Source organism: Malania oleifera, chromosome 11 (genome assembly GCF_029873635.1).
Source record: "Malania oleifera isolate guangnan ecotype guangnan chromosome 11, ASM2987363v1, whole genome shotgun sequence".
Classification (NCBI taxonomy): domain Eukaryota; kingdom Viridiplantae; phylum Streptophyta; class Magnoliopsida; order Santalales; family Ximeniaceae; genus Malania; species Malania oleifera.
The window spans coordinates 46,225,677-46,251,529 of NC_080427.1; the positions used below are offsets into that span (position 1 = coordinate 46,225,677).

The following is a 25,853-nucleotide window of genomic DNA, read 5'->3' on the forward strand; positions in this document are numbered from 1 at the left end:
AACAACATGGAGCCGGCCGATAATATGGATTTGTGAAATCATCTATGGTACATGAATTTGTAAATGTGGAAGAATTTGCGGAAGCCATGAAAACAGAGACTCCAAAAAAAAACACAGCTATTGCTCTGATACCATATAAGGAAAGAAGAAAATAATTCTTCTCATTTTATTACCTCATCTAGATATTACAATGCTATTTATATAATACAATGGCAGAAAATAAAAAAACAGAAAGAATAAAATATAACTGAATTTGTTTTAACAAATACAACTGAAAGTTAGTTTGTAAAACAGATATTGAAAAACTGCTTGAGTTGCTGGAGATGAATTTCTGCAGATGAACTGCACCTCTGTAGAAAATACAGAGGAGAATAATTAGCTGATAGGAAAAGCTTTCGAGATGATGGTCGATCGGTGAGAACTAGTAACTGGTTAACTGGTTCACTGGTTTAGGGTTTTCACTTTGCTGGGTGCCGAACTGCTAATTGTTGTCGCCGAAGGCTGAACATGGTTTGGGGCTTGGGCGAAATGGAGAATGAGGGTTACCCCATAAGCCACTTGCGAGTGACGAGTCTATGTATTGGGTAGCAGGGACTGCGTCCATCTGCGAGGGATGAGTTTGCCATTTTCTCATTTCTAGGTAGTGGACGTGGGTGGCTAGGTGCCGAGTGTCGAGCGTGAGACTACGTCTAGTTATCTATGACTCAACGAGTGGAGTTGTGGTCCTGTGGAGTGAGTCAAGTGACGAGTGGGTATTGGGTTACTGGTAGTAGGGTGATTGGGTGAGGTGAGGTCGTGAGACACAAAGGTTGTGAGGTGAGGGACCGAGTGACTGAGGGAGGGAGAGGGATATGGTAGGGTTAGGTTTTATTTTTATTTTATATATATATATATATATATATATATATATATATTAAGATAAATGAGTCACTCGGTAGGTGCCTTGAACCTGCCCACCCCGTTTATTAAGCGGGTCAAATTCGAGTTGAATCGTTTATAAAATGAGTCATCTTGTATTTAACCCAAACTTGAGTTAAATGGGCGGGTCACAGGTTACTCATTGAGTTTCGACCAATTTTGCCACCCCTAATAAAAATTGACTCAAATCTTTTACGATGTTTCAAAAATTTTACAGACCTCTTGTCAAAAAGACACAAGTCTCCCCTAAAAAAATTTGTCTTTTTGTAAAATACAAATGGAGGTTTGTATTTTTTGATAAACCTCATGAGAGAGGTTCATGAAATTTTTGAAACTGCAGGGGAGACTTTTGAAAATTTTGAAACTTTAAGGGAGGTCATTATTCTTTTGTTGGGAAGGTTAGTGCTTTTTGTCTTAATTTTTACCACAATTATTGCTATCGCCAAAATTAATTGGGCTTTTTAAAAAAAAAATTGGTCGTCACTAAACATTCAAAATTATTAAAAATCTAATAATTGTTTAACAAAATTATGGCAATTTTAATTTAACAATCTTGGTTGAAGTTTAAGTATCTAGATTATGAAAGACAAATGGCGAAATATAATTGGCAGACGTATTTGGACAAGAAGTGGCGAGCAACGGAAGATTAAAACCCGTCCTTACAGAAGTGGGCCCCTTGAACTGATATTTCCAAAAAAGTCGTGGCATTAGTCACTGACGAGATTCGAACTCGAAATCTCTCACTTTCCTGAGTCGGAAAATCAAAAAGAAAAAAAATAAAAAATAAAACGTAAAAGCAGATAATACACAGAGGAAGCCATCAAGAGCGGGTCTAGGGTTCCTCCGAGTTATACCTTGTCCTCTCTCTCTCTCTCTCTCTCTCTCTCTCTCATGGTTTGGATCCCGGGAAAAGTTCGTCAATATAGCTGTTCGTTTGCCAGTATCATAGTCGATCTCTTGCTGTAAAAGGTACATGTTCTTTCATCAATTTTTTTGGAGTTTAAGAATCAATTTTGATTTCTTTATTATTGGGGCAATTTGGACGGTTTTAGGCTGTTTCGGGCATCGCGTAAGTTGAGAGAGAGAGAGAGGAGAATTTTTGATTATGGACTTAGGTTGGGGCAGTTAGTTGTATGCGTCTTGCGATTCGGATTAGGTTTCTCTCCGACCGGCGTTTAAGAGTTCAATCATTTCTATTCTTTTATTCCTTTGTTGCATTTGTAGTTTGTAATTTGGTCAGTGATAAAAATAACGCGCATTGACTTATTTGACGAGCGTAGGTATGTCTGTTGGGTTTCCTGTGGTCTGGATTGAGCCTTGATTCGTGAAGATTGAGGACTGTTTGTTGGGAATTTAGCGGGGTTGCGTTTTCTTGAATTTTGGATTGCTGGGAAGTGAAGTTCAAATGCCGGACGAGGACCTCGTCGAGCTCAAGTTCCGCCTGTACGATGGATCAGATATTGGTCCGTTCCGGTATTCGCCTGCCTCAACAGTGGCGATGCTAAAGGAGAGAATTGTTACAGAGTGGCCGAAAGGTTCGTAGCTTGTCCTAAGTTTGCTTCTTGTTGGTTCTTGCCCTGCCATGCAGTGCATGGCAATCTATTTTATGGGAATTGGGAAGTTTATGTGAGTACAATTTTGTCCACTGCATTTGTTGCTGTTTGAGGCTGGACCCAACAGTTATTGGATTACTAAGAATTAGTGAGTTCCTAGATGGTTGCATGGTATTAGTACATGCCATGATATTAGCCTTGTTTATGAGGTGCTCATAATTTAATGGTAATCAAGTAATTTGTGACATATTGCACTATCCAAACTGCTGAAGGCTTCGTTCATTATGTTTTTACCAGTTTTCTGCTTTTGCAGTTTTAATTTTTAAAATTATGCCCTTGTATTCTTGTATGATGTTGTATACTTGAATCTTGAGAGTTTTATGGTTGTAAATCTTGAGTATTACTTACCAGCCAAATTTTAGGTGATGGGCTTTCTAATGTTTTTTCAACAAGATGGGCATTTTTTACAAAAATAATGAAATTGTCCTCAATAATTAAATCTAAGAATATTGCTGCTTTTTTAACACAGAGTTTTGTAATTTTCTTATTGATTTTACGTGTAGATTGTATCTTGAAATTATACTTTTGTTTATTAGAAATTTGCATTCCAAAGTGTTTATAGTTGGAGTGGTACTGATTCTTTTTCATGCTTGGCACTTCTAATACTTGAAAAAAGTCATTATTTTTTCATTCGCATCATTGCATTTGTTTCATCATTGTGGTCCAAATTCTTAATTTATTGGCAATTGGCGATGCAAGGTGAAGTTAAATAAATTAATGTTAATTTAAGTGAGTTCTGGGTTTACAATGATAAGTAATATGATCATATTCAAGTACAGCGTACTAAATGAGTAGATGAATCTTGTGGAATGTTGTGGAGGGCATGGTTCATAACAGTAATACATTATGTTTTGTGAACTTTTGAGGCTGGCAAGGTTCATGGTTAACACTTGGCAAAAATACACAAACCAAAATAGTTAAATTTACATTCATACATGTTAAAGGGAAAATGGTTGACATGTAAAAAATAATATACAAATTGTTAACAATGATCATGATTATCTTCACTTTCTCTGCATCTTCCCCTTGTTTCAACCAAATAAAAATGCAAAAATTGAACCATACACATACTTGTGTAGTATTAAAAATACACATGCATAAATAATAAACATTCGTAGAGGTTTTCTTTGGAAAGAAACTCCCTAGGCACAATGTGATTAGGAGTAAATATGGGCTCCATTGAAGTGGGTAGGAGACTCGAGGAAGTGGTATCATCTCTCATGTTTGTCCTGGGAACTTTGTGTACCAGGTTGTATGTCAAGTATTTCCTCTCACCATCCCAAACTAGGCAATGGAAATAGAGTTTGATTAGGTTGTTTGTGTGGCTGAGGATCTTTGGAGCGGGAAGTGCCTCGATTGTTGAAGCTTTCTTCTTTTCACCGTGCACCTATTAGCTCATTTTTTCCTTCCTATGGGGAGTATCCTTTTGTGCAATTTCCACTTTCTCAGACATCTCAACAAAAGAGAGGTCCATTTCTTCCAACCCTTTCCCTTGGAGCCAAATCATTTGGAAGGTTAAGGTTAAGATTTTCATTTGGACTGTGTCATTGGATAGACATAATATGCATGACACGTTACAAACAAGATATCTCTAAATGTATCTTATCCCAATATGTGTTTGTTGTGCAGCGAGTCCAATGAAATGAACACCCACTTGCTTCTTCATTATGGTGTCATCGTATCTTTGGAATGTTCTCTTTTTGTGTCTTGGAGAAGCACGAGTGGTGCCCCGGAATGTGAGAGATCTCGTCAGTGAATCATAGTTGTTCAAGTAGTTAGGGACATGCTCAATGGAAAGGGGTAGTTTTTGCGATCATTTGGACATTTTGGCTTGAGAGGAACGAGAGGACTTTTAGGGGACTCTCATCTAGCCCACATTCATTATGAGATAGAGTGGTTTTCTTGTTTTTGTTTTGGGTCATTTGACTCATTTCTCTTGGTTTCTTTTGGGGTTTGATGCAACCTGAGCTTCAAAGGGACCGGAGGGCAGCTCTTGTGTAATCTTTTTGGTCTTTTGATCTCTATTTGTTGTTCTATGTGGACATCTTGCCCTAGACTTCTTGTACTTTTGTTTGGATATTAGTAAACTTTTCTCTTATCCAAAAATAAATAAATAAGTAGATGACACTATAAAGCTTTAACAAAATACAACAAATCTGCCTGATTATGTTCTCTCGTTTGTTGTTGTAGTAACAAGTGGCTTATCTAGGTGGATTCCTAGATAATTATGTAAATTGATTATGTTAGATAAATGATTATGTTACTTCTGATTGTTTTTCAATTGTTTGTTTCACATTTATTTTAGATTTTATTTCCTTTTCAACAATCAACATAGTCATCATCTAAGCATTGAAAAAGTGCACTACATTTATGCAAACTAGTACTCAACAGTTCATTCGGGCAAAAAATGTGCTTGACACTAGTTTTGCAGAAGTGTGCTGCTCTTACAATATTACTCTTGCATGTTTGCCAGTTAGAGATAGAAAAAAGTTACTAATTTTGAGGAGAGGCAAAAATTAAGAGTGATAAGAAAGGGGAGATGATTGAGTCATCCCTTTCTATAAAAATATAGACTGTAAGCATATATATGGATTTTTAAAAAATAAATTGAATGTATATGTCAATAATTTGAAAAAAAAAAAAATTGAAATCATTCATAATTATTCCTTTATAAGGTTATGTTAAAAAAGATTCACGTTGCTATCCACAAGGCAATAGGATTCCACCTCAGTTAAGTGGAGTTTGTGTTTGTCATTTGATTATTTGTTGACAAAAAATTTACAATCTTGTAGGTGTTAGAACTATTTGTGTTCACCAAGAAAATTGTATTGCATCACAATAAATTATCAAAAACATTGTAATTTATATTTTGTGTAAAGCATGATTACATATTCAGAGCCTTCAATCCTAATTTACAAAAGCGATTTTTTTTTCCTTTAAATTTTCTTTGGTTAGGTTCCATTTTAGAGAAACTTGAGTGCCCATTTTGCTTTAGATTTTGGTCTTTTGGAAAGGATATTTCTCATCCACTTAACTTGTAATGGGCTATGTTTGGAGAATGGATGATCACCTAAAACAATGGCTTTATAAAAGGACTTCTCGTATGAAATCAAGCTATTGTGAGGTAAGTGGGAAGAATGGATTTCTGTAGATCACCTCAAAATGGAATAGGAAGGTAGCACAAAGTTAGAGTTGGATATATGTATTAAAAAGTGGAAGAGAGAGTAACTTGGACAAAGTACTTGAGCATCTATATCCCCACTGCGTTGAATTGCAAGTATTGATCTCTTTGTTAATTTTTTTAACATGATTTTCTTCACAAAATTAAGTTTCGCGGAACAACAGGAGATAGTGTAGACGCTGGAGTAGGATAACTAGCTTTATTAAAAGGGTAGCAAAAGAGATTTGAGGTGACTGTAGAGGAAGATTCTTGGCTAGCAGAAAGAGTTGGTGGTGAGATCAAGATGTCCAAAAAGCTGTGAAGACAAAAAAATTGGTTTAAAACATGACAAAAAAATAGAAACATGGAAAATTTTGAGGAGTACACAAAGGCAAGAAAAGATGCAATACATGCAGTTAGCGAAGGTAAACATACAACACATAGTAATTTATGTACTAGACTAGATATGGAAGGAGGAAAAGAGATGTATTTAAACTTTTTAGAGTTGGAAAAGAAAGAGTATGGACTTGGGTAATATACAAGAACAACAACAAACCAAGCCTCATGTCCCAAACCCAGCAGGTGAGAGGTACTATAGTGAATCTTTTTCCACCAATTTACTTGATATTGGGCAATTTTCTCCTACAATTTTGGGGTTGTTAAATCCTTAATAAATAAGAGGACATAAAAGATATGACGAAGTTACTTTAGTAAGCTATTTAATGAAAAATAATTAGAAGGCTTAAACTTAGAATTGGAAAATGAGTAAAAGGATGAAAAATTGAGATTTATTTGCAAAATTAGAGTTAATGAAGTTAAGTTTGTTTTAAAAAAGATGAAAAATGGAAAAGTTATAGGATTGGATAACATCACAATTGAAGTTTGGGAATGCTTAGGTGATAACATAGTTGTTTAGTTGATTAATTCAGTTAACACAATTATAAGAAACTAGAAACTGCCAGACAAATGGAGGAAAAACACTTCAATACCTATATACAAAAATAAAGTAGATATTCAAAATTGTAGTAACTATCGTGGAATTAAACTTAGTCATACTGTGGGAAAGAGTAATTGAACAAAGGCTAAGGTTGGAAACAAGGGTTTCAAAAAATAAGTTTCATTTTATGCGAGGGAGTTTGGCTAAAAAATTTATATATTTTATGAAGATTAGTGAAAAATTTCAGGAAAAAATGAGGGACTTCCACATGTTTTTAATTAGAGAAAGCATATGATAGGATGTCTAGGGAAGTTCTATGGTGTGTTCTATAAAAAAAAAAAAAAAAGGAGCATGCACTATGTATACCGGTGTCACTAATGTGCGATAAAGTAATGATTAGCATTAGGATTACAGGTGGAGAGTTTGGGGAATTTTCAATGACAATTGGTGTATATCAAGGATCTGCTTTGAGCCCTTATAGTTTTGCATTAGTGATGGATGAACTTATTAGGAGTATCCAAAATTAGTTTCCATGGTGTATGTTGTTTGGGAGGTTGGTTCCTCAGGGTTGTTCTCTAAATCTTTTTCTTCACATCTCCTGAAAGCTTTTCGCCATCCCCGACCCTTTCCTTTGGAGCCAAATCATTTGGAAGGCTAAGATTCCTTTGAAGATTCGGACCTTGATATGAACTATATTGTTCGATATAGTCAATAAGCATGGCATGTTGTAAATAAGAAAGCCCTAAATTCATGGAAAAAGAAAGCTTTGTTCATGGGAAATGATATATAGGGAGGACAAAAGATCCTTGAAAACAAATCAGGAAAACCCAAAAGAAACAAATATAAGAACAAGAGATAAAAGCAAGCTAACAAAGCCCTGCAACCGTGCTCATAGAAAACTGCAATGCCAGAACAACCTGATGAGAAAACTCACAGCAAAGTGAAGGAAGCAATCCTGTCCCAAATCGAATCAATAGATGAGGTGCAGGCTTGAAAAGTATGAGCATTTCTCTTGTGCCAAAGTACCCATAAATAGCAAAAATTATACACCACCACAAAGTCCTTGTATTCTTACGCATTCCATGCTCAATACTCTCAGAACAAAACCAAAGAGGTTGTTCCATGAACACCATGTCAGAGAGCAATGAAGAAAAAGATATCACTGACATAATGCATGATGTGCATCAGGAGATAGAGCAATATAAGTTCTCTAACTTGCAACAGATTTTTATTTTTTTTCCCGATAGTACCTGCAACGGATTGTGAGTATTTCACAATTTATAGACCGGAAAGTTCTCAAGTTTGTTTTTTTAACAGCACCAGTTAGCATGTCCCTTGTTATCCTTATTGTCAGTTTTGCTCTTCTTGTCACCATATGAGATCATTAAGGAGCTTGACTCCATTGTTTTCATCACCCTAGGAGCCCAGTAGGAGGTCAAAAAGAGTCATGCTCATACTATGCAAGGTAAAGAATGAGTATACTTTGTTTTTTGGTTAATTTGCATCACTATGGATAGTGATAGACGAATACTGATGACAGTTTCTTGTATTCCATACCTTTTTGGTGCACCTCAAGCGAATGGAAGAAAGGTGGAGTTCAGGCCCAAGGGGTTTGTTGCAAAGTTATGGAGTGAGGACTTGATTTCTGTTACCTTCTGATTTGGGGATATTTTAATGAGCAAAATGGCTAGCCTTTTACGAGCAAGAATGAGAATGAGGTGGATGGAGGTTGTTGCTAATTGTCGTGGGGGGCTTGACCACCAGATATATATGGGCTTCTGTTGAAGCTTTGGAACTTTGTAGACAGATTGACTTGCCGTTGCCATTAATGAGTTTTGTACTGGAGAAATTATGTTGATGATCTTTTCACCAGAGTTTCCCCCCCTTATTTCTCAAGTATTTTAGTGCAGAACAATGTTATGTTTTGGTTCATGGAAGGGCAACGGGATTGCGGTACAGTACATATACATTAGGTGTATACATTGATATTGGTGAAAGTGTGCAATGGCACTTCTATATTTTGGGGAGGAGATTGAGGTGCTTCTAAATCTAGAAGAGATTTTCCTTCGTGAAACAGATAAATAAGGAATAAAAATATATTTGAATTGCTAGATTTACTGTTTCCAGAACAAAAATGTATCATGTTTCAGGATGCTCATACCGATTCATGGTTCATTAGGGTGTTAGCGTTTTACAGTAACTGTGGTGTAGACCATATCTCCTACTGATCAACGTCCTTTATTAGCTTCAGTCTGAGCTCCTTTGTGTGTGAATGAGCATGCGCGTGTGCATGCATTTTGGTTGCTTGGAGATGTGCTTCTCGCATGGAATTTCTTATTTCTTGGTCTTTCGTGATAATTTATAAATCCCTGCTCTTTGAATCAGTTGGTTTTCTGGGTTCAACTCACTTATTGTGATTTTTTATTTATTTATTTTTTGCTTTTGAATTTTCATGCTTTATCAAACAAGGGGCTGAAAGATGTATTGGATTGAATTGGTTGTCCTCACCATCATGCATCTTGTTCTTGTTCTTGTTCATTGTCTCACCATCATGCATCTTGTTCTTGTTCATTGTCTTAGTCTTTCCTTTCTAGTTGCTCATTGGCATGTTTTTATTCTTTCATTAAATCTTAGTGTTTGGGTTTGTTTCAGATAAAAAAATTGCTCCTAAGGTTGCAAATGATGTCAAACTAATAAGTGCTGGGAAAATTTTGGAAAACAACAAGACCGTTGGGCAGTGTAAAGTGCCTTTTGGCGACCTTCCCAGAGGGGTCATCACCATGCATGTTGTCGTGCAGCCATCTTTGGCAAAAGCAAAAACAGGTAATTCTCATATACTCAAATTACTTTTACAAAAGCTGAACTATGGCATATGTTTTTGTGTAGGTACCCCCCTCCCCTCTTTTCATTTTTCCTCCTTTATGATAACTTGATGCATATCTACGAACTTTTTTGCTTCTTGGATAAAATCCCATGCTCCTGAGACTTGGTTGCTCTAAGTCCCTAGAGAAAGGGGAGGGATGGATTGACTTAGTAATATTTTTTACTGCTGAAGGTAGCAGTCCTTAGTATGTAGTGCAGGTTTTTCCTCTTTCTTGGCTATACACATATAAGCAGAGTCAAATTACGCAGGTGTAAATTTGCTATTCTTGCACCACTTTCCAATGTTGTGCTGTCAATTTTTCATGAATCTAACTGATGGATTTTAATATTCTATACTTGTGTATTGTGTATATCAGAGTTCGAGTTGGTCATATATTAACCATCCCATGTGCTGACAATTATTTTTGATAGAAGAAAATTTTATCAAATACCAAAATTGGAGCACATGATTTAGAGGACAAGGAGTACTCCCCAACCAGCTAGAATAGCTGAAGAAAAACTGTAACAGCTAGGAAAATACCTAGTTAAGAAAAACAAAAAAAAAAACAACATAAAAAACCCGTTACAAGAGCGCTTCTTCCAATCTCTAACAAGGTCAACAGTGGAAGACCCCCAAAGAAACCAGTGAGTGCATCCACAAGGAGGCTAGGAAAGCTGCTCTATATCCTACAGAAGCTGTGAGCAGGTTGATCAGCTTCTAGAAGTCCTAGCATTCCTCTCTATCCACAAGATGCAGAGCTTCTAGAAGTCCTAGCTGTTAGCCCTAGTGGCTAAGGGTTCTCATTCCAGCTTGTTTTGACGAAAACAACCCATTAGTGGTTCTTAGGTCTGCTAATATTTTTCCTCAAGTTTAGTTTAGATATACAAGACAATTCCAAAGCAAGCATAAGGGTCAGACATATATCGAAGAAGCAATGAGCAAATGACCATTACCAAAGTTCAACACATGGAACATCTGGAGCACAACCAACCAAAGCGTATATGAAATCTTACATTGTTTGTATAATTGTTGGGTTGTGTGAAAGGTAGGATTAATGTTGTAACTCTTGTGCGTGTGACGTGTTCAAGAGTAACTTGCAAGAGACGAGCAATTGCATATGCATTTAGTTCATAATAGGTTAGAACATGAAAACCGAGTTTACACATGTATATCGAGTCACTTAATTGCATAAGATGTCAAAACGTCTTTCAAACATGTTTTATCAAATCAAGACATCTTATAAATGGTAAAAATTAATTCTAGACAAGATTGGATTTTAACTTGAACAAAAACTATTTTTGAACTTGTCCAAATTCATTTAGGTCTTTATTTAAGTAAAACAAAGGGGCTTGTTGTTGAATATAGTGGATTCGTTGACTAGCACATACGAGGAACTTGTTGGTGTACATAGGGACTTGTCGACGAAGAGATCCTGAGAGCACCTAAAATCTCAGAGTTAACTCGTCGACGAATGCATGGGATTCGTCAACCAATGTATGAAGGTGGCTCGTCGACGTATACAGGGGGGCTCGTCGACGATGAGATACCGAGACCTAACTGAAACCTGCAGAAAAGACTCGTCAACGAATAATGGAGATTCGTCGACGAATACAGGAGATTTGTCGACTGACGCATGTGTATGACTCGTCGACTAGTCCATGGACTCATCGATGAGTGTCAGGCGGCGAGAAGTTGTAGGTGATCATGTGATGTAGCACTCGAAAAACAACGGTCAAGTCCTTAGATTCTGGCTTGGCTACTTTAGGAATGTTAGGGTCTCCAGTTATTAATTTCAAAGCCTCGAGCTAGTTAAACCAGTTGTATCCCGTGGGCCATGTGGCCTTAGGAAGACTTTGAACGGGGTAAAAATTACAGGATATGACCTCAGAGAACACTTGATCAGACAATCTAATGACAGTCCCCCTAACCGTGGAATAAGCGGCACAACCTCTACAAGATGGGGCAAAATTTGCATAAAACTCGTAAACCAACTCGTCATAGCGACTCAGTAAGATTCAACAAACAAGCTCCAACCCTCTTGCTTTGAGTTTTTCACACAGTTTGGAATTTTTTCTTCGAGAAACTTAGATGGAATGATCTTACCATGAATAATGTCCCACTTGGAGATATCATTTCGGTAGCGGTATGCAGCTTCTGAGGAGACAAAACGTCTGTCAGTTTCTTTTGCTGCCTTGCGGGATTGCTCGGTGGGAGGGTTTTGCGAGGAACCCTCGCCGGTTTCTAGTGTATGAGAAGACCCGACGGCTCACTTCTTTGATCATGGTGCCATGAAATTGGCTGGAGTTTAGGGCTTCAAGGGATGTGGGGGATTTGAGCTTAGAAGATGAGGAAACGTGGAGAATGGCTTTACAACTTCTCGCCACGCAAGGGCGGGCGAGACTGGGTCACTCTTGGAGATGTTTTTGCTATGTTTTGCCTTTGGAATGGTAAGGGCATCTATTTGCCGACCGTCATCGTACAACTCATGGAGGAGAATTTGAAAAGGCAACGGAGGTGCTTGCCTTACAATTGATTGCTCACGGTATTTTTTGACCACTTTGGAATTCTCCAAGCAGGTATGCATAGCATTGTACCTTCTCCAGAGGATGTCTACGCTGATGCTAACCTTCGTAGGATGTACTTTGAGAAGGATGAGGACACCAACACTTGGGTGAAAGCTTATGAGCTGTGCAGGGCACCGGTGGATGATGTGGAAGCCGCCATGGACGAGGATGAGGCAGCCGAGGAATAGCCAGTTGATCCCGTCCTAGAGCGCTTGAATGGAATTCAGTTTGCCATGACACAAATGGATTAGAGGAACTGTGCCCGTTTTGACTCTCTCGACACTACTCTCGCCACCATTCTTGCCAAATTAGATCTCCAGCGGTAGCAACCCCGTGTTTTTGAGAATGGCAAAGGGGGAGAAATGGTCATGATTGTGTTTGTTTTTGGATGGTCATGACGGTGTCTGTTTTTTTAACTATGGCTCGTAATGAAGGTGTCTTTGGAAAACAAGAAAGTTTTCTTGGATATTACTGACTGTTTGCATCCTAGATGCAAATCATCTCTTTTTGTTGTAAGATTAGTAATGAAGAACAACTGTTGGGATGCTTGATCCTTCATGGATATCACTTTGTTAAATATACTGAATTGTTTATGTTATAACTGAAATGCTTGAGTTGAAATGCTTATGTTGGAAATATTGAATTGCTTGTGTTGGATATACTGAAATACTTATGTTGGACATACTGAAATTTTTGGGTTGATCATACTGAACTGCTCGCATTGAATGGAACATTGCAAAATACTGAGTATACTGAAATGCTTGTGTTGAATGGAATATTACTGAGATATTAAATTGCTTCAGGCTTGTATATATGAAAAAATGCTCTATTTAAATGCAGCATGCTGCCGAAATTTTAGTTGATTTTTCCAAAATAAAATATGATAAAATGGTCATAAAATGCATACATCAAGGGGAAGGAATTATTCAAATCTTTTAAACATGTATGCATATTTTGAGGGAGAGCATTTTTAAGAAATATTTTTCAAAAGAACACCAATAATTTGCCATCATCAAAAAGGGTTCTCATTCCAGCTTGTTTTGATGACAACAACCCATTAGTGGTTCCTTAATATGTAGTGGAGGTTTTTCCTCTTTCTTGGCTATACGCATATTAGCGGAGTCAAATTACGCAGGTGTAAATTTTTGTGCTGTCAATTTTTCATGAATTTAATTGTTGGATTTTAATATTCTATGCTTGTGTATTGTGTATATCAGAGTTTGAGCTGATCATATATTAACCATCCCATGTGCTGACAATAATTTTTGATAGAAGAAGACAATTTTATCAAATCTGAAAATTGGAGCACATGATTTAGAGGACAAGGAGTACTCCCCAACCAGCTAGAATAGCTGAATAAAAACTGTAACAGCTAGGAAAATACCTAGTTAAGAAAAAAAAATATATATAAAAAACCCTTTACAAGAGTGCTTCTTCCGATCTCTAACGAAGGTAGTCAACCAGTTGGAAGACCCCAAAGAACCAGTGAGTTTCATCCACAAGGATTGCCTAGGAAGCTGCTCTATATATCCTATAGAAGCTGTGAGCAGGTTGATTGGCTTCTAGAAGTCCTAGCATTCCTCTCTATCCACAAGATGCAGAGCTTCTAGAAGTCCTAGCATTCTTCTCTATCCACAAGGTGCAGAGGATGGCAAAAGTGGTGTGCCATTCATCCTCCCAGAAGCGAACTTTTTGCCATTACCCACTTTGAACTGAATTAGAGGAAAGAACTGACTAGCAACGTAAGAGGCAAATTTCCAATGACATGCGTGGGATATGAAGCTCTGCTCTTCATTCTCCCACCCATCCTGTTTGATCTTGGACTTACTCTTAATCACCTTATTTTCTGGAGGGAACCTCCAAAGCCATTTACCTGTAAGAGATATGTTCTTGGATAACGCATACCTAATACCCAGGCCCCACTCAGACTTAGGTTTGCTAGCCATGTCCCATCTAAAGAGATGGTCACTTCTACCCTCCCTGGGACCCGACCAAAGGAACTCTCACATCAACCTCTCCAAAGATTTGCCCACTCTAGAGTAGACTCTAAACTAGGATAGGTAATAAATCAGATGTTAGTGAGAAAAGCACTAACGAGAGTGGTTCGGCCTTGAGGGAATAATAAGCCCTCTTCCATCCCTCCAATTTCCTACCCACCTTTTCTAGGACAGGATCCTAGAAGGCTTTGGAGTTTGGATTACCTCCAATGGGGAGGCCAAGATATGTTAGGGGCCACTGAATACATCCACACTCAATTTGAAATTCTGAAGTGTCTTCTCTCCCATGTTGATACCAGTCAATGTTTTAAAAGGTGAAGGCGTAAGCCTTTTGAGAATTTGTTTTTAAGATAAAAATATGTTAAATAAATTATATATATTTTAAAAGAAAGAAAAAAATAAGCAAAATCACAAACATAATGTAAAATATAAAATTAGATATACTTTGCAAACTACTTGTTGCTCATTCAAAAATTGCTGATTTATACATAACATGAATCATGACAAGAGATAGTATTACAAAGTTTAAACTATTTCATGATCTAATATACAACTCTCGATTATTTTGGAAAGGTTGAGGTCCAAGAGTTTTAGAAATCAACTCAATATTATAATATCCCTTTTATACAAACATGTAGTTAAAGTTTTCTAACCAATTCTAACTTGAGAATCACACACCCAAAACGCGTAACCCTCAACTAAAAATGCGCAAACGGTGTGCTTTTTGTCAAAATGCATAAGCCTCAGTATGTAATGTGTTAGCCTTTTTGAAATTTGGTATTTTAGTTTGAGCCTCATGGCGCTTTAGGCATGCCTTGTCACCTCAAGGCGAGCCTCGATTGAGCCTTTTAAAACGCTGATACCACTTGTAGCACTCTTGTACAAGTTGTTCTTAAGACCTGAGATCTTCTCAAAGATCTCAATCAACAGAATGGTTTTCTTGAATTTTGTTACTCTGTCCTCAAGAACTAGTTGGGTGTCATCAGCAAACTGGAGGCGCGATATCTCCACTTCCTCCCTCCTCAGCCCACAAACGAGCCTCTGATCACCCCCTAGCCTGTGTTGACAATAATTACATCCACTAGTGTATAACTTTAACTTTTAGTTTAGAGAGCCATAAAGGTGGAATTCTTATAGATAATATATCATCTGGAAATTTGGCCGTGGTTAAATAACTAGACTTAGCTGTTGTTTTGTGAAAAAACAAATCATATCAATGATTTAGACGGCAAAGGCATAAGGCGAGGCGTTTTACCCTCCGCAAGGTGAGGTGTAAGCATTTTGGGACTGTGTTTTTTTAAATATTTAATAGATAAAATCAATTTATATATAGTAAAAAAATGTGGAAATTAGAATAAATGTGGAAATTAGAATAATGGAGAAAAATATAAAAACATAATTTTTAAATATCATATAGGCCAATTTTAACTAACAAACACAAACAATATATGTTAAAAAATAAGCAAGAGCCATAAGAAAAAACCAAATTAAAGCATCACAATGTCTCATCATCCCAGATTCTATTTCTTAAAGGGGCCGCTGCACTTTACCTTGAGTTTTAGAGACAGTGGCAGAGTACTAGAGGGTTTTGGTCGAGAGAGACGAAGGCTGCATATGGTTGCCTCGGCAGAGAGACGAGAGGTTCGAATGGGTAGTCGGCGAGAGATGAGATGTCGGAAGGGGTCGTTGGAGGCAAATCAGTGGTTGTAAGGGATCGTCGACTCGTCGGAGAGACGAGAAACAGGGGGAGTATTCGAAGCCAGACTCAAGCTTTCGAAAGAGACGATAGCTCCAAAGGGTTCTTCAAAGGGAGGGGATATGTCGGAAGGAGTCGTCGGAGGCAGATCAGAGTTTGGAAGGGAACGTCGACTCGTCAAAGAGACAAGAAGCTTGGAGGAATCATTGGAAGCAGCCAACGAGTCGTCGGAGAGATACAAACCTTTGGAGGGAAGAAGATTCGTCGAGAGAGAGGGCGTTTTGCCGCTCCTATTAAGCTGCGTTTATTTATTTATTCTTTTTTATATTCTAAAAGCAGGTGCTCCCGAAGGGCGTTCGCCTTTCCAAATGGGGCATAAAAAGCGAGTTTTTCTCATTGAGGCGTACGGCTTATCCCCTGAAGCGTACGCATTTGGTGCTTTACGCCTTTCCAGTTGGGCATTAGGGGGTTTTATTCTCAAAATGCTTACGAATGCCTTTTAAAACATTGAATCATATAAAAAAGCTACAGAGTGGTATAAAAATTGTCATTTTCAAGCATGGTGCAATTTGATCCTCTCTCTGTAGATGCATGCACACAGTTGCACACTGCTTTTGCCAACCAACTATTTGATTCAGTTTTGGTCAACTGGGATAAAAAAATAAAAACTGTTAAATCCTCATTGGATGTAGTTGTCAACTTCAATTTAAAATGCAGTATTGACTTATATTTTCATTTAAATGTTTAAAAAGGAGTTGTCAGCATTTTCCAGTTTAGACCATGTCCAAGTCACTTGTTCACTTTTAGGTATTAGTTTTACTGTCTTGGGAGTTGAATGTCTCAAAAGGTGTACAGTTTTCTAGAATTTAATAATTTCACAAAGATACTTTCATGTAGGTGTTGCCCTTCATATTTTTACCAGCGCATTCAGTTGGACTGCTAGAAGATTGATGAAAGTAAACAGATAAAATATAACTCTTGTCCAGAGAGCCCATAATGCAACATTCAAACCAATTTTTGTCGATTAGCAATATAAGAGGGGCTCTTTATGTGCATATCCCTTTGTATGAACATGTGTGAAACGTCATTGACACCTCGTGTCTGGTTTGGAACTTGTTTTTCATTTGTGAAAATGAAAGCGCATGGAGAACACCCCCATTTTCTGGTAAGCGCATTTGTTAGTGGTTTTAATTAATTTAAAATTCAAGAAGAACTTCCTGTTGTTTACTGAAAATATTTAAAAACAATTTACAAAATGAGTTTGTTTCTTTGTTTTTGTTTTTTGTTTTGTTTTGTTTTTTATTTTGGGAAAGAAAACATAAATAAAATGGCTGTCAAACTAGCTTTTAGTTTTTCTTTTCTAGCGTGGCTGGTTTTGTTCATTAAGTGGTAGACAAAGATGGGCAAACCAGGCTTTCTGTGTTTTTATGATCTTTCTGTTGCATTGCTATGCATTTTGAGATTTAAATAACCGTACTCTTTCTTGTTTTTTGAATTATTAGTTTTCAAAAGAGTAGATTTTCTGCTCTGAAAATTTCTTGTTGCTTCCAGCTCCTTCACTGGACATGATAATTGTTTTGAGGTCAGTTATGGTCCTAGTACTACTACATGACCATGACCACCATTAGTACCATCATTGCCTAGGATTTCAAGAACTAGGACTAGCCCAAGATTTCAAGATTTTTTGAGTTTGTGGCATGTGAAATAAAATTTATGTGCTGTCCCTAAAAACACGCTCCTTACAATTTCCAGATGTAAATTCTTGCCATTGTTGTTGGGCAGCTAAAATCTAACTCGATTGGACTTGTTCTCTACAGTTTGACTTTTGTACTAGTTGGCTTTGCATTCCAACATCAAGGACCCATACTTAAGTGCAAATTTAATATTATTGTATGCATTGAACCGTATTAGAGCTTCTGATAGGACTATATATTTCCAATTTAGTTTCTGAAAGCTATTTTTGGTTGTTTGTCTGTCTGAACAGAAAAGAAAGTGGACGAGGCCCCAAAGAAAAACGCGTGTTCGTGTTCCATATTGTAGGAGAGCTTCTAATTCAGATTTCCGGCCTGTGGGGGCTACCCGGGGGGGTTCTTCTCAGGGATGACTGGACTTGGGAGTTGAGCAGAGCTGCCAGAGGTAGCTGGAGAAAGGCAAAATAAATTGTAAAATTGGTGCCATCCCTCCATTGTTACGTGTACGTCATCGTCATCGTCTGAGGGCATTCCTTCTGTAACGGTGTATGTTGGTGATTTATGTCTTTGCATTTTATTAAATGGGTGTTTAATGTATTCCTGTAGTTGCAGTCGTTTCATGTGTTACAATGCTTGTTGAATTGGAAACGTTTAAAAGGGCTATATACATAGGAGTTACTATAAGTGTGATCCATACTTTTTTAGAATAGCAATTGGTCTTGGTTTCATTTCACTCATTTGTCGTCTGTCAATGTACCATTTGAGTACACCATGGTGTGTTGATGAATTGATGTTGGAAACTGCGAGGAAGCTCACTTAACATTTCATCTTTGGTTGCATATGTATCTTAATGGAGTTGGTTTAGGGCATTTAAGCCTGCCCCCCTTTCTTTTTATTGCGTCTAACATCTATTAAATGACTCAGTTCTTTAGTCGTGCTATTTGATTTGTCAATATGCATGTATAACTCAAGTCAAAATCAGCTTGTGCTGTTGATAATAATAATAGTAATAATAATGATAGCAACAATGATGATGATTAGAAAATGATAAGAATATGGTAATATAGTATTTATTTGTGAAATTCTTTGAGTATGAAACCTCGGAAATTGCTTTTGGGATTGTCAAAATAGAACTCTAAGCATGAACTTGAACTTGTGTGAAGTTTGAGTGAACTATTATACAATTTTAGATTGAATTTTGTCTAATCCCACTGTTCTGAATTGACATTTGCTAAATATTACCACAATGAAATAAGAAGAAAATTTCAGAGAGAGAGAGAGAGAGAGAGAGAGAGAGAGAGAGAGAGAGAGAGAGAGAGATGTGCTTCAGAAGGGAAGATCACACTGTTAATTCAACACCAATGCAATGCAGTCCTGACGAGAATGCTGAGCAGCATATTAACAGCATCAGCATTTCCATTTCACGCCTATTGAAGAGTGGACATCACTCTTAATAGCATATCACAAGATTTCCATTTCCTGCAGGATGATGATACTCGCAACAGCCTCTCTCTCTCTCTCTCTCTAAATCTTCAACTTGGTCCATACAACCATTTAATGCATTATCCTTGTGTCTTTTGAAATCTAAAGCTCAAACGACACGCAGGAGAAGAGCATTACGCATAAAAGAAAAGAAAGGAAAAGTAAAGAAAAGAGGGAGGGATAGCAAAAGAGCATTGATTGAACTGGTGAAACCCACACAGCACCTGTAATTATTGTGTTGGTGTAAACAGAACAATGGAAACAGCACCAAATCAAACCAAGCACTGCTTCAAATCCTCCATTACACTAAACAGTTCACCTCTTTGATCACTTCCCTTCATTTAAGCTTCCATTCTTAGCTCCACCACCCCCACCCGTGAATCTGCCCAAGGACCCATCTTCCCTATCAGCACAGAAAAAATAAAAATAAAAAAATAACCCTCTCACTCTCTCTCTTTCCCATACAAAAACACACACGGTACTATCTGCCAAAAGACGTTCACATGTTTTTGTTGTTTGTGAAGGAAAAAGGTTACCGATTTCTCTTGTTTGTTTGCAGTTTGTTCTCCACTAGCTACAGGCCCTCATTTCATCAACACACAAACCCATCTCCAGGTACAATAATGCTTCAGAAGCAATTCATCCTCAGGTACTAACCATTTATCCCATCCAAAGTCTCCTGGGTTGAAGTGAACTCCTCTCTTATATTCATGGCTGCCATGAATCCTCTGGTGCTCCTCTTCCTTCTCTCATCTCTGTCCATTCCTTCACTCTCATCATCCAAAGCTCAACCAGCAAAACCCAACTCCCAAATCACTGTAATGGGTATTGTTTACTGTGACATCTGCTCCAACAACACCTTCTCCAGGCACAGCTACTTCTTGCCAGGTAATGTTATCCCAAAACCCCATCTCTAGCTTCAATTATCCTTCTGCATTTCACAAGATTTTTCTGTATATGGGTTCTTCATCCTCTGGAGTATACTGTATAACTATTTGTGGCCATTCTGATAGTTTTATATATATGGCCTGTGTACTGATAAAAAATACACAGAGAGTGGATGGGAGAGAGTTCCTCAACTTTACAGAAGGCTTTAGAGGGTTTTGGGTTTTAGGAAAAATGAGTTTTTGGGTTTTGATTCTCAGGTGCAGAGGTCAAAATAGACTGCAGATTCAAGGTACTTTCACCAAGAACCACAGAAGAGATTTCATTCTCTGTCAAAAGAACCACAAACAAGTTTGGCGTTTACAAGTTGGAGATACCATCAATTGATGGGATTCAGTGTGCAGCAGAACCAGCAATAGAGTCGGCCTGCCAGGCAAGTCTGATGGGGAGTTCATCCTCTTCATGTAACGTACCTGGTTACAAAACCACATCAGATGAGATAACCATCAAATCAAAACAAGCCAATCTCTGCATTTACAGCCTCAATGCTTTGAATTTTAGACCATCCAAGAGAGACAAATCTTTGTGTGGAAATGAAAAGAATTAGGGCTTCTGTGGTTCTCCCCATCTCACTTGATCTCCAAAATGGCATCAATAAGATGAGTTCCTACTTTGTTTATTGCATCAGTTTTTTTTTCTTCTTCTTTCTTTTTTGTTTGCTAGGTGTTTATTGCATTGCTTGATTGGGTACATAAGGTGTTCTATTTGTCATAGAAAACTTTTAAGTGCGTAATGATGAAGATCAGCCTTTCATCTTGGTTCTGCAACTGCATATGAATCAACTCGAAGCATGTGTGGGCTATGGTTGTGATGGTTTGAGAGCATATTCAATGTTCCAAATGTATAAACAGGCAACACACACAAAGGAACATGCATATATTGTTAAATTTCCGAAAAAATAAATTGCTTGGATTGACAATCCTGTCCTGTTGCTTTTGAAGAATCTCTAGTTCCCATTTCTCCCATCTAAACCTATCATCAGCACAAAGAACAGGGGAAAAGAGAAGAACAGAACAATATTGCATCTGTACGGCAAATCGACGTAAATAATAGAAAGCATGGTTTTAAATGGCGTCCATGAATTTTATGTATTTTAACATCCCATTACATACCACGATAGCAGCGGGAAGAAATCACAATTGTAGCGGTGGCTGCACATTGCTATGTGAAGCATAGGGGGAGAGGAAGATTAAAGTAAGAATGATACATGCAAATTTACTTATTTTTTTGTAATAGTCACAAGATATGTACTAATTACCAATTTGAAATTAACAAGTTTTTGTTAAGTAAATTTTGTTTTATTTTGGTGATTTTAGCAATTAGGTATATCGATTCTATATTCAACTTTAACATTCTTTTCTTATCATTCCTATTTCTTGCCTTGTTTCAGTTGTTAATAATTTATTTTTTAAAGATGAGTCTTGTGATTATAAAGTTATGACACTCTAATTTTATAGCTTGTGCAAAGTGTAGAAGATGACATACCTCAAGTGAACAAGTGTACAAAAATGGTACGAAGAAAATAGCAATGACAATGCCAGATGGTGAAGAGTAATTGTCAATAATGTTATTTTTCGAATCAAGTACGTAAATATGTCAATCCAGATTGTCAATAATGTTATTATCGAATCAAGTGCGTGAATATGTCAATCGAGAGTTGGAGTTTAATTTCTGATAATGCTAATATCGAATCAGGCAAGTGAAGAAATAAAAATTATACACCAGAGTGCTAGACCCTAAAGGAAAGAAAATACATTATCAATGAAATGATTATGATAAATTCCTTCAAGCCACTTCAATGAAATCCTAAAAAATTAATCCTCATTTTTCTAGAATTTTGAATTACTTAATATACTGTTAGATTAAAAGAAATATATCCCGTATAGAGTATGGGATCTCCACTAGTTTTTGTATATATCAATACAAAGAAGAGCATCCTAAATTAGGTAATTGAGCTTCATATTCAATTTGGTAATAATGCATGGGCATGAAGTTACAATATATGGGTGCAGGTTATGTGCGTTAATAGATTGAAGTGACATGTTATCTGCTCTAATCGATTCAGGTGACATTTGATGTGCAAGGAAGAGCGAGTTGTCATGACAGAAACATTTGCAGCTAGGGGGTGAGCGTAATTTGATTTTAACCGAATTAACAGACCAAGTTCGGTCAATTTGGTTTGATTAGTTTTTAATTCGGTTAGGTTTAGTTTTATAATTTGATAAATTCAGTTATTCGGTTTTCGATTCGGTTATGGAGAAAATGCATATTGGTTAACCGATTTAACCGAATCATGTAATTAATTAATAATTAAATATAAATGATATAATTTAGGGTTTCCACAATTTCCTAAATTCATAAAATTCCTAAAGTATGTAATTAATAAATTATGTAATTAATTAATAATTAAATATAAATTATTAAGTTGAATTTTGAAAGCATACGAATTATACACTCAAATTTTTTTCATAATTAATTATAACTTGTATTAACAGATGCTATATCACAGCAACAATAGTTATCTAACAGCCAGCTTTTCAGCTCTTCATCACAATGCTGCTATAGATCTCCTGCAATGCACAACAGCAGTTTCTCAACTCTCCATCCTTCAGTTCTCTATCGAATGCAACATAAAATTATTCTCTTAAGTTTCAGTATTAATTAGTTAAATTAGAACACAACAGAGTTAGCCATAAACAGTTACAGACTCTATTATCTAAGTTGTTACTTTATTCTATCATTGTTAATTCAGTTGCTGTAATTTTGTATATATACAATTGTAAATTCTCTCTTCAAATAATATACAATATTCAAGATTCTTTTACAATTTTAATATGATTAGGTTAAATTCGGTTAATCAAAAATTCAGTTCGATTGGGTAAGGTTCGGTTAAGGAGTGTAATTCGGTCAGTTCAGTTATAATGGAGAGTTAACTGAAAAAATTTGGTTAGTTGCACACCCCTATTTGCAGCAATAAGAGAGAGAGAGAGAGAGAGAGAGAGAGAGAGAGAGAGAGAGAGAGAGATTTATGCGAAAGTGAAAACATAAAAGGTATTTTTTTAATTGACTAAAATGCACTAATTAATAATATGCTCAAATAGAAATCTAAGGGACAAAAATTCAACCAATCAAAAATAATTTAAAAACTTAAAAATTTAAGATTTTCAGAAAGATTAAGATTTAGAGTTTGGAGGATTCTGAAACTACAATAATCCTTTTAATATATAATAATATATTAAGATATTTCTAAAACATTTTCCATATTTAAGTATTTCAATCATTTCCTTGATTGCCAGTCTCATACATGGCCATGGCCTCCATTTACACTATTATTTAAAGAGCTCAAACCCCCACCGAATTACCACAAAACACCTCCCTTGAGTCTCCATGTTTGCAACATAATTTGTCTTTCTGGAGGGTAATTTCATCTCAACTGCCCTCCCTAGGGTTAGCCATCCACCCTCTTACCGTTAGAGTTGACAAAATGGGTTCTCAGGTCAGATTTGGATAGGTGGAAATTAAATGAGTTTGAGTTTGCATTTAGGTTAAATTGTTTATTAATGACTGACTAATTTTTAAAATTTAAATCACCCGTTTAATAAACGGGTACCCCATTAAACAACCATTTAAAAATATAGTTTATTTATTTTAATTTTTTCTTTAATATTTCATCAAAATTGATTTAATTTTTTATTTAAAAAAACAGCACTTTTTCTTTTTTATAAAAAATGTAGCTTAAAAGTGGGCGGCCCAAAAGCAAAAAAAAAAAAGTTAAAAAAGAAAGAAAGAAAATGTAAACGGGTCATCTGGTGGGTACCTAATCCAAATCAGCCTAACCCATTTATTAAACAGGTTGCCTCATCCCAAACCCAACCCGATCTAAACTGACAGATGGCAGATCACTCATCAGGTTTTGACCAATTTTTCTACCCTTATCATAGGAAAAAGGGTGATTATCCTAGTAATGCGTTTCTCAGTAATGATATATGTGTAACAGAGAAAGTATGATGATTGAAGTAATAAAACTCAATCATTGAATTTCTTCTCTTTATAAATAAATGCAATCATTTGGAAGCAACCTTCTCAAAACACAAATCTACATCAATTAACTCTAATGTTCTCTTAGCTCTCCAAAGATTCATTTAGGAACATAATCTCTATAGTTCTTTCCTAAACATAAAATTCGAAAACTTTTCCTAAATAATCAATAAAAAGTAAGGCCCCATTCGGAACTCAGAAAATATTATTGAGAGGAAAGGAAAGAAAATGAAAATATCATGAAATCTTCATTTTCATTTTGGTTATCAAGGAAAATGAGAAATATATATATATATATATATATATATATATTGATCTTATACATTATTATAAACAAAAAAAATTGATCTTATACATTATTAATATTTAATTTTTTGTAATTTTTAATCATACTAAAATAAACTTTTATTTTTGATAGTATTTAATAGAGAATGCAAATGTAAGGTAAAATGATTTTCTTCATTATTTTCTTTTTCTTTTCTTTTCTCATATAAAATCTTTGATCCAAACGGACCCTAAATGAAAAATTTTTTTTCTTGGACAATAAGTTTCGGGGTATGAAAAGTTAGGTGTTCAATTAGTGAAAAACTAAAGTGTCATTTTTTTTTTTTGCAAACAACATTCTCAAAGTTGATGTATCCAAACGCTTAAAAAAATTTAGTATTGTGCATTTATTTATTTATTCTATTTGACTACAATCAATTAATATATTTTCCCTAAACTAGTGTTAGATTTTTTTTTCTTATCATGCAACTCCTTTACCCTTGATCTCAACATCCCAATGTCCAAGAATTTTTATTTTTATATTTATTTTTAAAAAAAATACTTGTATCTGTATCCTATAGTGCTCAAATTTTGTTTCCTTGAATCTCAAAGCTGCAAAGTGATTGATGCGATTCTAATCAACAAAATTTGATATCAAATGTTAATTTAATAATGAATCAGTATAATCTTTGTATTTTTATAATGAAGTAAAATGTCGTTTAATTTAATCTCCTTGAAAATCGATTTGCTAATTCAAGGGATTGAGATGATTCCTGAATGAGTTGATGGTGGACCTTTCAGACGATCAATTTGACGATCTATAGAATGTGAGTTTATGTGATTTTGGATATTTAACAAATCTGTCAATTGAGGGCACACTGATGGATCTTTCAAATGATCAGTTTGACGATCTGTGAAGGTAAATTTGTTTAATCTTTGATTTGTTTAATGAGATCTGCTAATTTGATGGATCTCTCAGATGATGAAGTTGATGATTCATCGAAAGATAAATTTGTAACTAATTTTTGTGAGTGTCGGCTTGATCACGAGCAACGATGCTTGGAAGAAGAATTGAATGACTGATGTTGATCAAAATTTTGAGTATTCCTTGATTGTCGAGGTTGTTGAAAAATGAAAGCCTAATGTTTGATCTTTACCTCTTTCTTTTTCTAAACCAAGTCCCTTCTCCTTTTTGCTTTTTCATGTAAGGGTCATAAAGAGTATTTATAGAAAAATTTAGAGTTATATGGAAAATTCACTTTGGGTCCTTAGTGAATTTCTAATATAAATTCTTTCCCCATGCATTGGGAATGCTTACATCGACCCATAAGTCTAGAACCAAATATATATTTAATTATTCATGTACAGGTCTTGATGAGAAGGAGAATTCTTTTAGTGATAGAATCTTCTTCTTCTTCTTCTCGTGGTACCTTTGGAACATGTATGTCAATTGATCTATGTTATTCGTCCGTCAAAAGTGAGGATTTATCAATAAATAAATGGAGGTGTCAAAAGAAAGATCTATGTTAGTTAATAGAATTTGAGTCCCTAAATATTGAGGGACATGCTCAGATGGTTGGTGAGGTCTCATTCTTATGAATCACCTAGTCCATCAATCCAAGCATAATAAGAAGTTTTTAGACAATTCGTGGATGTTACGGAAGACCCAAATCTTTAAGCAGAAG

The 25,853-nt window shown here is 36.0% G+C and overlaps 2 protein-coding genes across 3 annotated transcripts; both read left to right on the forward strand.

Moving 5' to 3' along the window:
* The first annotated feature begins 1,634 nt into the window (after positions 1 to 1,634).
* On the forward strand, positions 1,635 to 18,323 carry LOC131167765 (membrane-anchored ubiquitin-fold protein 3). Its single transcript, XM_058126648.1, has 4 exons — positions 1,635 to 1,887; positions 2,199 to 2,453; positions 9,281 to 9,451; positions 17,733 to 18,323. Exons 2-4 carry the CDS (start codon positions 2,324 to 2,326, stop codon positions 17,786 to 17,788), a joined length of 357 nt encoding a protein of 118 aa, XP_057982631.1. The 5' UTR covers positions 1,635 to 1,887; positions 2,199 to 2,323; the 3' UTR covers positions 17,789 to 18,323.
* A 443-nt stretch (positions 18,324 to 18,766) lies between these two features.
* Positions 18,767 to 20,633, forward strand: LOC131167763 (pollen-specific protein-like At4g18596). Of its 2 annotated transcripts, XM_058126646.1 has the most exons (3): positions 18,767 to 19,399; positions 19,481 to 19,809; positions 20,067 to 20,633. In XM_058126646.1, exons 2-3 carry the CDS (start codon positions 19,632 to 19,634, stop codon positions 20,411 to 20,413), a joined length of 525 nt encoding a protein of 174 aa, XP_057982629.1. In that variant the 5' UTR covers positions 18,767 to 19,399; positions 19,481 to 19,631; the 3' UTR covers positions 20,414 to 20,633. The 2 variants fall into 2 exon arrangements, with proteins under 2 accessions (XP_057982629.1, XP_057982628.1); XM_058126645.1 differs by having other exon boundaries at positions 18,767 to 19,809.
* The last annotated feature ends 5,220 nt before the right edge of the window (positions 20,634 to 25,853 follow it).

Excerpts from the sequence above, each read along its gene's own strand:
- LOC131167765 (XM_058126648.1), top strand. The coding sequence starts at position 2,324 with ATGCCGGACGAGGACCTCGTCGAGCTCAAGTTCCGCCTGTACGATGGA. Across the intron at positions 2,454-9,280 it reads TGTTACAGAGTGGCCGAAAG|ATAAAAAAATTGCTCCTAAG; the intron begins GTTCGTAGCTTG and ends GGTTTGTTTCAG. Across the intron at positions 9,452-17,732 it reads TTTGGCAAAAGCAAAAACAG|AAAAGAAAGTGGACGAGGCC; the intron begins GTAATTCTCATA and ends CTGTCTGAACAG.
- LOC131167763 (XM_058126645.1), top strand. The coding sequence starts at position 19,632 with ATGGCTGCCATGAATCCTCTGGTGCTCCTCTTCCTTCTCTCATCTCTG. Across the intron at positions 19,810-20,066 it reads GCACAGCTACTTCTTGCCAG|GTGCAGAGGTCAAAATAGAC; the intron begins GTAATGTTATCC and ends TTTGATTCTCAG.